This window comes from Ambystoma mexicanum, chromosome 2p (genome assembly GCF_040938575.1).
Source record: "Ambystoma mexicanum isolate Mex_15411 chromosome 2p, UKY_AmexF1_1, whole genome shotgun sequence".
NCBI lineage: Eukaryota > Metazoa > Chordata > Amphibia > Caudata > Ambystomatidae > Ambystoma > Ambystoma mexicanum.
In genome coordinates, this window is record NC_090923.1 from 539,379,502 (window position 1) to 539,391,903 (window position 12,402).

The 12,402-nt window shown below is 44.0% G+C and overlaps 1 protein-coding gene across 3 annotated transcripts in view; it reads left to right on the top strand.

Moving 5' to 3' along the window:
* The window catches only part of HDAC11 (histone deacetylase 11), an 810,750-nt gene that overhangs the window by 77,438 nt on the left and 720,910 nt on the right, over positions 1-12,402 (top strand). For all 3 annotated transcript variants that reach the window (XM_069643979.1, XM_069643981.1, XM_069643980.1), the window contains exon 2: positions 1,275-1,423. In XM_069643979.1, the coding sequence (XP_069500080.1) occupies positions 1,275-1,423 (149 nt within the window). The remainder of the gene's footprint in view (positions 1-1,274; positions 1,424-12,402) is intronic.

Here is a 12,402-nt window from a genome sequence, read left to right on the forward strand (position 1 = left end):
CAGCAATAACTTCTGAAGTAATCTCTACCGCAGCCCAATTAGCTATGTGTCCTTGTAACGTGCGGAGGAAATAATCTATAAACTGAGTAACGTCTTCATTTGGGTATTGGCTCTTCGCCTTAATTGTCATTAAATCCCACACTTCCCATGTGCTCTCAACTTTTGCTTTACCATCGTCAGTTGCCTTATATTTTTCACCTAGATGGATTAAGATTGGTAACATTATGTTAATGTTGTGATACCCTGTCTTTGTCAGAGGATGAATTATCTTCCCTGCCACTTTGAATAGTGTACTGTGACCAATTGAGGGAATTGGTCCCTTCCACCCATGGGGAAGCCCCCATGTGAGGTTAGGGAGGTGAGCCTGTTCCGCAATACCCTGCCTATGGGCATAGGCAAGTGGGAATTCACCGGGAGAGACTCCCCCTTTGGATTGCCGTTTTAATCAAGATTCTGGTTTGTATGTGTCACTAATGTATTCTTAAATACTCTTTATATAGGCTTATGTAATTTTCATCAGACAGATTTTTATGTCCCCTTTTGTCACTAAAAGTCCTTGCAACTCTAGCCTTTCGTCTTGAAAAACAGTAAATCATTATTTTTAAAAACACAAACACCCATCAGTGGTGTTTTTTTCTCTGAGAACAAAAAAGAAGAGGTAATGGAGGCTAGGGCTGATCCATGCTTTGAGAAACTATACAGACTGGTAAGGTTCGCTAGTGAAAATCCACCTTATATATTGGGGCAGGGATTACTGTATTAAATTCAAGAGTGTGACCAAAGAAGGTGATATAGAGTGGTGATAAAGTATTTAAGCAACTTTGGATAAATGGAGCTTATAGAAAAATGTAATGGTAAAACTAGTGAAACAAGGTATGGAAGTCTGGGAGAACTGGGCAGACCAGTGGCCAATGCTGCTCATTTCGATTTGCCCTCTGATTTTTGCTGTGTGAGCCCTTTTAGTTAACAAAACCCACATAAAGGTACTCTATCTGAATGTAAAAACTGAAATATCTGCTGATTTAGTAATATTCTTATATTACCATGTTTAGCAATCCATATAGCTATGCATAGTTAGCATTTTATTACATTTGCTGTGAAATATTGTTTCTGGATTTATTGTGTAAGATGTTGATAGTTACAATTTAAACTGTTGATTGAATCTCTGGAACAAAGATGTGATTTACAAGTAACACACGTTTAATACATTTGACACATTTAATCTTGAAACAGCATAGATTGAAGGACTCTTTAACAATCATTTCGTTTTTTAGGCCTCACAGAACTCTGCTTTATGAAACGATTTCATCAACATGCTGGCCTATAGTTTATTCTTCTGATTACAATATCACATTCATGGGTATGGAAAAGCTTCACCCGTTTGATGCAGGAAAATGGGGAAAAGTTGTCAATTTCCTAAAAGGTACAGTAAATATTTTGTCGTTGTTTATTTGTTAAAATTAGAAAGAAAGTGTACATGGAAGAGAAAGGAATATGTTTGCCAATCCCAACTATCAGAAACGCTAACATAAAGAGTACCTTTTTGACAGTAATGTTAATGGGTGTGCAAGTAAACAAAATTACTGAGTAAATGATGACAAGTAAGCACAACGGAAGTGAAAGGTTCACACACCAGTACCAGTAATAGACCAGTTTTAATACTGTACTGAAATGTGCAAACAGTACAGTTGTGTCTCACAACATAACTAACACTGCAAGGCATACATTCGTTTTTGAAAATTGATTAGCAGAGTTTGCTAATTAGAATTTTCTTGATTAGCAAATAAACCCATTTGATTAGCAATGTTATACTGATATTTATAATGAATATATTTGTACCCAAGACATAAAATGAGCATCAATACAGTATTGTTTGTACCCCTGAGGTAAGACATTAGTGGGATGAGTCAGGCCTTGCAAATTGTTTAACATTACACTAGCATGGAAGTTGAGTAACCTAGTTAAGTGCACTCACCCATTGGTAACGGATGACAAAAAATGTAAATGTGCTTTCTGTAAAAAGGTGCGTCTCGATACAAAACCACTTTGTTTGGCACTCTGCTGCTACCCAGAGGTCAGCCATTCACAGTACCACTTTTATTTTACATTTACTGCAGACAAAGTAAATGTTAAATATAAGTTTCAAACAGCCCCAACAAATGGTGCTCGCCCTTCATAAAAGCTTCTTGACAAAGCGAGCGGGCAAGTAGAATTCACAATCCGTGGATCAGGGTCTGCAAAATGTAAACAGTTAGCTGCATGAATGGAGACGCCGATAAATAGATATGATAAAAGGCTCTGATAACAGTTTGTCCAGTGTTCTCCCGCAGGTGCTAATTGTGAGGAAGGCATGGTATGGAGCAGTAGACACAGAAACACGTTTCACAAACCTTTGTTTACAAATCTGATTGGGATGGTAGAATTCCTAACTGGCCCCAAATCTAAAATGGGAGTAATCTCGCCCATTAAACAATAACTGATACGTCCAAGTCAGTCTGGTCAAAATAAAAAAGGCCTATACTAAGAAACACTAACCTTGCCCTCCTCAGGATAACACATGTGTTAAGGGAATACAAAAAGGAAAATAGTGTGTCAAAAAGAAATGTCATAAGGGCTTCAGTGCCAACTCCCTTCACCAGGTTCAACCCCACAGGGTCTAGAGAGTCTCTTATAAACAAAGGATAGGTGGATAGCACAGTTCTATCAGGCTTGCACACTTTGGCTTACTGGTACAGTTCAACAGTTCAATCTTAGACTTTCAATTTCTGGTAGTTCAATCACTTCCTTAGGCTTCACACGCCTTGTCATCAATACTCGGTTCATATGCTCTGTTTCTCACAGTTCTGCACAGGCTTCCCTCTACTGGGCTCGAGCCTGTCTGGTTTCACTTTATCACACAATTTCGTACAGTTCTGCACCGGCTTCCCTCTGCTGGGTTTCATCCTCTCTTGTACTCCGTGGAGGTTCCCTTACGCACAGTATTTACAGTGACCTCTGCTTGACCACTGCAACCTCTTGCCATATTCCTTCAATTCACAATCTTCTCTTGCAGCACCAATGCCTCTTGGTACTTGTAGTTCTTAAACTCTTTCACTTGTCTTCTTGGACTTTTGCAAAGTTGTTTATATTTAACTTTTGCTTTCTTGGCGTGTTTTACTTTTGCCCCCTTGGCGTGTTTCACATAGTTAATCTTCCTCTTATTTAACTTTCTTTCCTTTGATCTCTGCTTGTAATATCTTTCAAAAGTTCATAACATTTCACAGAGACTTTCAAATGTGTGACTTCCTCTCGCAGGACCACTCTGCTACTTTGTATCCTTTTCTTTTAACAATTGCTCTCTTCATTCGTGTTTTATCGGCACATGCACAACCTTCAACTTTCAAATCAGTTACTTTCCCTTTAACATCACCCCGACTTTTGTTGTGCTCAATAACTCACCGGTTGTGTTAAATGAATGTCTCATCTTTTCCTCTCAGCTCAAGGCCGTTACCAAAGCCTTCTCTGCTCCTCCCAACTCTGCCATTCACCTGGAAGGGTTGTGGGGCGTTTCCTGGCACCTTGAAGGTTTCTTTCCTCCGCTCGCTTGGCTCTGCTTTTCGAACACTCGCGGCTTCCCGAAAGCTTGGAAATCTTTCCTGGCTTTCTATCGATCCTCTCTATTGTTGATCAGCCTGTTGGCCTTCCAACTCCCACAGCCTGGTTCGCATCAGCCTCAGAAGAGCTGTTCCTTCTCATACCCAGCCTCACTCAGCTTCTTAAAGAAATGTCTCTAATTTTCAGTTTTCCCAAACTTCGTACTCCAAGTCCCACAATGCATTATTCCTGTTTTGCTCCCACTTCGCTAGCTCCTCGTGGCAGCATTTTGGCGATTTTGGGAGCATAAGGTTCTTCAATGGGATATCACTGATGTCAGGGTCTCACCACCTGCCCCTCAGACACCTGGGCTTCAGTAGCTCACACAGGGAACAAGCACTGGCTTGGACACTGCCATCAAACTTCAGCTGTCCCTGGTTTGGCTCCTTGGAGACACGGCTCCCTCGCTACACCGCAGCCTCCCTTTTACTTGCAGGCTCAGTGTCTTGTGTGAGCAACTCATGTTGGCAACAGTAAAGACAGACACAAGTGATTACAGTTCAAGGGTGTTTATTTAACTGCAAAGGTAGGTTGGAGAAATGCCTAATCTAAACTAAATGAACGATGGGACCAAGCTTTAACCATCAAATAATAATAAGGCAGTCCTAGTGGCGTTGTGTCAAATAAAAGGACCTATAAGAAAAACCTATTGCCAATCCTTACGCTAAATACAAGTGTGGGATAATCTTCTTAAGAAGGAAGGTAGTGTTCACAAATCATAAGTCAGGATGCGGTAGTCAGGGTCCCCCTTCCCCATGTTTTCAGGACGGGATAAGGTTGGACTTTGGAGCAGAGCACACGCTCGAGCTTTCCCAGCACAAGCTAACAGTTCCGCTTTCAGCAATCTGGTCCTTCGGTGGTTGTCTCTTTTTTCTTATTAAAAAACCCTTGCCTCCGTGGGCATAATGTATTCAAATAATCAAATAAAGAGTTCAAAGTTCCTTTTCACATAAACATTGGGTGATGCTTTTCACCCCGGGATCCCCATCTTCCTGGCACAGATCCATAGTAAGTTCCTTATTGATACCACAACCTCAAATGGTTATGTTCTTGTGCTTTCGAGGGCCTGCCAGTTTTAAAGTATGTAAACAAAAAGTTCTTCTCTTCTGTCTGGTGATAGTTTTCCACCCGGGGTTCCCCTTCTTCTGGGCTCAGACCCATCTTGGCTATAAACTTCTCTTTGTCTGGTTGACTTTGGCCTAGTTTGGCTTTGTTGCATTCACAGTCGGTGGGGGGGGGGGGTGTCGGCTTCTCACCTTTGCATCCACCTCTTTCACGCTCAGATCTGACTCGACGGTTCGCCTCCCTCCTTTGGGTTTACTATGGCGTTCTTCACAAATCTTAATATCCTTTTGCACAGTTCCCTGTGGACATCGCTTGTTCGGATTCACTTTTGTCAACACACTGTATTTCGGGACTTTATATTTTGTCCCCTTTTGTCGGCATCCCTCTATCGGGTTCACGCTTGCCCATTTGTCAATCGTACCTTTTCTTATTAAACTCTTATGTAGGATTCACTTCCCTTAGCTTCACAATTATCTGCCGGTCAAAGACTTTTGACTGTACAGAGGATTTTATAAGACCCCTGTATGACCACTTTGACCCCCCTTCTCGCCTTTCTCAAGGCCTTCTGGTTACAGTAGTTTCAATATTTAGGTAATCGGCCAGAGTTTCCTGAGTGAGCACCCACTTGGTGCTGGACGCCTGTTGCTGGTTTCCCCCCTTTTACAACAATTGCTCTTTATGCTTTCGAAGTTTAATTAGCCGTTTGCTACTTTTCGTTCAACACAGTTTGGTTTCTTATCGACTCACCGGCTGTTATGAACCGCTTGGCTTTCTTTCTCCTTAGAGACAAGGTTGGTACCACGGAGTCAGCATCTCTGCTCGGCTTGGTTATCAGCGATGGAGGGTCTCATGTACCGTAGAGCTCTGCTGCAACACATGCTGGCTATTTTTCAGTCTTACGATTCCCTCTACGGAGGTTTCACGGGCCTTGGTCAGAAAAAGGGCAAGGTTGCTTCTCTCCTTGTCACCCTCTCAGTATGTGCCTTGCTCGTCTTGTGCTCCACCTTTTATCCCTGTGGGGAAGGGCAAAGGCTGTCATGTGTGTGCAGGTCTGATATATTGCCTGACTTTGACTGATCCTGGTGTTGGGACATGTCCGGTAAATGGCTCAAGTGTTAGTCCATCATCCTTTGTAATATGCGAATCGCGCCGGAAAAGGGTGGCGGGTGGGGTAAAGTGTTAGTGTATCCTACGGGTAAGGTTGGCGAAAAGTTGTCATGAGAAGGGGGATACTGTGTCTCACCCGTCTATGTCCAACGTCCACTCCTCAAGGATACCCCAGCCAGATGATCCTCTCTCACTGGTCCACCCCCAGGAACTGGATCCAATAGCGATGGCCGTGTCCTGGTCACCTGTATGACATAGTATAGTCACAGAAAGCTTGGGGTGGTGGCCACAACTCTATAAAGATAATGTTCAGGAACTTAATGTGTCTACAGTGTCTGTGTGGTTGTTCCACAAGTTTATTTATCTTGTATGGTTATTTCAGGTGCAAAAGGGGGAAAAAGTCTCAAAGCCACCTAAGACTGAAAATAAATACACGAGCAAGACCCGTTGTTGCCAACAGGTAACCCTTATATGCACTCCCAAGGGACCTGAAATCCCAAATTGTTTTCTAAACGTCTAAGGGCCAGGTCCAAAATGTTGGATCTCTCTAGTACATTTGTAATGTTATCTGTATGAAAAGTATTCAATATTCAGCAGAAACTGGAGTTTACATCTTATTTATACATTTATGGTAAATGAAAACTTCTCACAATCAAAATAAAGCCTTCAGACTTTTAATGAGTTTTTGAAAGTGTGATCTTAATGATAAACATCATGAAGGAAAAAGTGATTCTTCAAATTCAATGGTAAGAACGTAATATATGCCTTGAAATGTTAAGGCCATACAGCGACACAACATCGTATAAAAACATAAAACATTCCAAAATAAGAACAATTGTAATCATACTAATAGGCTCCACTATTGATCATAATTGCCAACGCGTTTCGGATTCTTCACAAATCCATCTTCAGGGCCTTGGAGCATATTGTTCCTTATTCTTATAGCAATTACTTGAAACTTGAATTTGCACCTACAGGGTAAGTTGGTGAAAATGCTAACCTTAGTGAAATGTCAACTGGTTGTAAAGTATAACTGTTATGTGCGATAAGGTACTGACCTTCAGTCTCCTTGTGAGTAATTTCTAATTCTTTCAACAGAAGTCCTGTATGATAAGAACAGGGATGTAATTCTCCTTTTGTCTAAATCATTCCTGTATATAACCCAGCCGCTGTGAGGGGTTTCTACTCAGCCGGCTGTCCCCTGAATGGTGTTCGCCGGTCCAGGGAAAGGTCCACTATCGTGTCAAATGCAGCAGAAACCACTGTGTTCTAAAGAGAAAGAAAAAAATAGGTCTGGATGGCAGGAAGCTCAGTTATCTGAGTTCAAGATAGTTTATTATTAACTATATGTTCCCTTTGTGATAAGCATGCAGGTGTGGCTAAATGTGTAATATAGCTATGCGGGTCCACTGCTGTGGTCCTATAGTTTTATATAGGGATCCGAAATACAATCCTGGCGTCCACAAGGGTAACGTGTTATAAACGGCCATTGTTGGTGTGCTGCACCGCCTTTGTTATGCGTCTCAAAGTACCTTGACAGAGTGTTGCAACCACTAATCCAAGACACAGACACTTATATTAGGGACACTGTGCACTTTTTGCAAAGGCTCAAGGAAGTACAATTTGTCAAAGGGAGAGACATTCTCTTCACAATGGATGTGACCTCGCTTTACACAAACATTGTTCATGAAGCAGGATTGGAAGCAGTGGAGTGGTTGTTACTAAGATCGGTGAACTGCCAGGGAGACAGGCGATTTGTGCTCACTCTGATAAAATTGGTTCTGATGAACAACATCTTCAAATTTCAAGATAGATACTTCTTACAGCTATCCGGAACCAGCATGGGAGCCACAATGGTGCTTACATGTTAAATTTAGAAATTGAGCACCTACTAACTTGACCCAGATGGATGCAATATCTTTCCATCTTTGTACGATACATCAATGATGTTTTTGGGATCTGGACGGGCCCCGCGGACGAGTTACAAGACTTTTTTATGATGATGATGAACGACATGCATCCAAGGATTACTTTCACAACTGCAACCAGCACAACGGCTATCATCCTTTTGGATGTGGGAATTTACGGTAAAGACAACATCTCAGCTACTACACACTCTGCCTACAGCACCCCACCAGGGCAGGAGTCCTCAAGGACAGCTGCTGGAGCAGCCACCGCGACATCGACTATCCCAAAGCCAGCCCTGGGAGCATACAGCCCGTTGAGTGCAGGAGCAGCCACCCTTTCACCCCTTCAGCCATCCCGTGTTGCTGGAATCACAGTAGGCATCAACTTCCCTGTGGTGCCCCGATCCGCTAATACAGCCACTTCTGGGCCCACCTCTGACCCCCATTACGGCCTTGTGGAGATGACCCACGATCAGAAAATGGCCGCCACACCCTAACCGATATTTTGTTTGTACTGGTCGCCTAGCAACCAACAGCTACATGACTATTTTCGGCCCCTGCCAGGACAGAAGGCGTGAGCCGGCCTACAAGGCTCAGCCTGTCTATGCCTGTCCGTGCGCGGACAGTGCCCAAGTATGCAAACGGAGGGAAAGTTGCTCATCTACCAGCCCACAGAATTGTCACGTCATCAGGAACACTTGAAGGCACAAATCCAATCCTGTGTCAGGTACGCTCTGGACTCTGTTATACCTCTGCTAAAAAAAATCACACAACATACTATATTCTACAGCCAGCACCACCAGCGGTAGCACTTATATTGTACTTTTATTGCATCCCTCTGTAAGCATTTGTAGCTTGGCATGATTCTAACCACGATGCAGTGTACGTATATTCATCTTGCATAGTACCAGTATTGCTTATGCGCTGTTAACTCACTGCCTGACTGTCCCACCAACAGCCTGCATAGAAGTCAGTCATAATGTTCTGTATCGCATATTACTGATTCACCCTCTTACTAGCTCTGTAACCTCCTGCCTGCCCCACCTTGTGTCCGTGCTAGCCACAGTGCCGCTTGGGGTGCATGTTTTGTTAATATTGCAACAAACTGTTCAGCCTTGCTATCAGTATTGTAACCTGCTGATTACTATTGCCTGCTCCACTGCGGCCAAATTTAGGGTGGCCACAGTACGGTTGGGTTGTATTGTATCTTGCATATTACTACTCGCCTCAGCACAAATTCTTTTGTAACCCACTGCACCCTAAGCTCACAATCGCGCTCACTAATGCCATCTTGGCCAACTAGAGTACTACTAAGGGCCAGGCCCCTTCATTATACCGCTCAACCACTGCCTGCCCCACCTCCACTGGCCCTCATTAACAATCCTGAACCTATATGTCTTGTGCATACGCCCATTATGCCTAACACACAAGTGCCACACCATCCACCATGTCCCCTAGGGGTCCCTCCCACATCTTTCCTCCCTGCACTAGCTACAGACATACACAGCCCTGTTGTTATGAAAATCACATCGCCACACATCGCATGCTCCACCCCCCCCACCTAAACCAACTCCAGGAGTTCCGAGTCAAACACGCACCATGCCCTTACCACTAAGGAACCACAGACTGGGCTCTCGTACCCACACATGCCTCCTCAACATCTCGCAAGTCTCAAGCCAAACCTCCCCACTCATTCCCAACCGCCACCACACAAACACCTACAACTCAAGACCTTTCCTATAAGCAACCAATCATCATAACCAAGCCTAAACTACACAACAACCTCTCCACGCAACTCCAACTCGCACTAATGCTAGATCCATGCACACCCATGCGTCAGAAATCCACGACATTTTCACTGATCTGGAACTCGACATACTAGCCATTACAGAGACATGGCTACATGAGGCCTCCGTACCAGCTTTATGCCAATCTCTACCACCAGGATATACTATTCTCCAACAGGACAGATCAACCCACAAAGGTGGGGGTGTTGCCCTCATTGTTATAGAAACCTTAAAAGCGAGACAAATCAAATCTGCTAACTCTGAAAATTTCGATGCTCTATCGGTAAAAATCTCCCTCTCCCCCAATGACACTGCCACACGTCACTTAGTCTATCGCCCTCCTGGCCCACCTCTGGACTTCCAAGGCAACCTATCTCACCTATTAAGCAATAATCTTAAAACTAGTACTAGAGCGTGCTCCTAGGTGACTTCAATCTAGGCTTCAATGACGTCAAAGACAAAAAAAGCAAAGCCTTCACCAAATCCCTCCATGACCTGGGCTTCATTCAAAATGTGGACAACCCAACTTGCAGCAAAGGCTGCATACTCGACTGGATTGCTGATCATAATTGTGGCCTCGACATTAGCTCAAACACCCCCCGCCCATGGACTGACCACCATCTTATACACTTCCTCATACCCTCCAAAATGACAGCACAACACTGCCCCCTAAGCCTGCAGCCATGGCAAGATCCAAGAAAATGCTCACCAAAGAAGCATCAGCCCTAAAAGCACCTATGTCTAACAACCCCACAGAATTAGTCAAGCGCTACAATGCCACTCTTAAAGAAGCTGTAGACACTATTGCTGCTCTAGAGAAAAAAAGTGCAAAAGAAACTATACATGCCAACTCCTGCTATAGACCTCAAAGCTAGTAAGAGGCAAGCCCTTAACAAATGGCTATCTAACCCATCCCCCTCCTCAAAGGAGTCATACCTCACAACAGCCAAAGACTACAAAAACGCCATTGCAGCCGCAAAAGCAGCTGCTTTTAATCTGATAATCGACAGAGCTAAATCGAACTGTTCGCTATCTTCAACAAGCTAGTCACTCCCCTTACATCTACACAGCAAACCGAAGGACCAAAAATGGTGTGACGACATCCAACATGCCTTGCTAAACAAAATCAACCTACTACAGGAGAAAATCAAAGCTTATCTCATAAACCTGCCCAAGGTAGCGCCTCAAACTCGCATCAGCTCTAGACCAGGCCCTAACTGCACACCTACCACAGAACCACACATTCCCTTAGCCTTCAGAGAGGTCTCCATACCCGAAGTCATAAGCATTATGAAGCATATAAAACCATCGCTATGCAAGGGTGACATCTGCCCAGCCAACATAATCAAAGACTGTGTAGAATCTCTAGCCCCCTTCATCACATCCTTTATTAATACCTCATTCACCACCGGCTCAGTACCCTCCTCCCTCAAGGAAGCCTGGGTCCGGCCTCTGTTAAAAATCCTACACTTGACCCAGACATACCAAACAACTATAGACCCATCATTACGGTGCCTTTCCTACTGAAAATTATAGATAAGGCGGCATACTTGCAAATCCATCCTATCTAGAATCTCACAACTTTCTGGGGAAAAGACAATCGGGTCTTCGACCTCGGCATGGTACGGAGTCAGCACTGCTGGACTTGAAAAACCAGCTACTAAAGAACATGGACAAGGGTAAGTCGGCACTTCTCTTGCTCCTCGACCCGTCGGCGACATTCGACTTGGTCGATCACAAGATCCTAGAGAAGCACCTCAAAAACACTGCCCACTTCTCCAACAAAGCCACCAAGTGGATAACCTCCTTCCTGGAAGGCCGTGCCATGAGGGTTTTCTCAGACCAGGCAGCAGTTGACGCATCACACATTGGCTGCGGAGTTCCACAGGGCTCATGCACGTCCCCTACCCTCTATAACCTGTTCACACTACCTCTATTCAATGACCTAGTGGAACTCGGCATAACATTCACTAATTATGCCGATGACACACAGATCTTACTCCCACTATCAGGGGATTATGAACTAGACCTGAAAACACTACAAAAAACCTATGCAATCATACAGGCTTGGATGGCAACAAACGGCCTCTATCTCAATGGGGACAAAACCGAAATCCTACTGGTCGGCCCCAAAGAGACCTTGAATAAACTAGACAGCAGATATAGTAATTTCAGCATTGTAAACACTGTGATCAGTCTCTGCAGCGGTAAAAACACAGAGTATACCTTGACTCTGCTCTGTCCATGGACAGACAAGTCCGTTATAGCACAACATCAGCAGCACTCGCAACCAAAATCAACGCTGTCAAACCTCACCTCTCTTCCAGTAACTGCCTTAACATTACAAGAGTTACTATAGGCGCAGAGCTGGACTACTGCAATGTCCTCCTCCTAGGCACGTCCTCTAAGAACATCAACAAGTCACACAAAACAATGCGCTTAGAGCCGCCCTCAGCATCCCTAGGAGAGAGCACATCTCCCAAGCTAGGAAGGATGTACACTGGCTTCTAATCGGAGAAAGGATACTCTTCAAAACACTCAATTACGCATAGATGCCTGTCCCAATCTGCCCCCACATACCTAGCAGAGAGTATACACCAAGTCCAATCCCTCAGATCTGTTAGTGAAATATACTCACACCAATTCACAGTCCCTGCATTCAATAGAGTCAAAGCTGGGGGGTCCAGTTTCTAAGTTCTAGCACCCACAGCATGGAACTCGCTACCTCTGAACCTAAGAAAAGAGCCCTCCCTCATGGCCTTTAGAAAAGCACTGAAAACTGATCTGTACAAGTAAACTGTGCGCTTGTTGTTAATACCATGTACCGGACTAAGACTTAAACTGCAACCTTGTAATACTGTACCCAATAATGTATACTATGCCTAAGTGAATATTCTGTAACC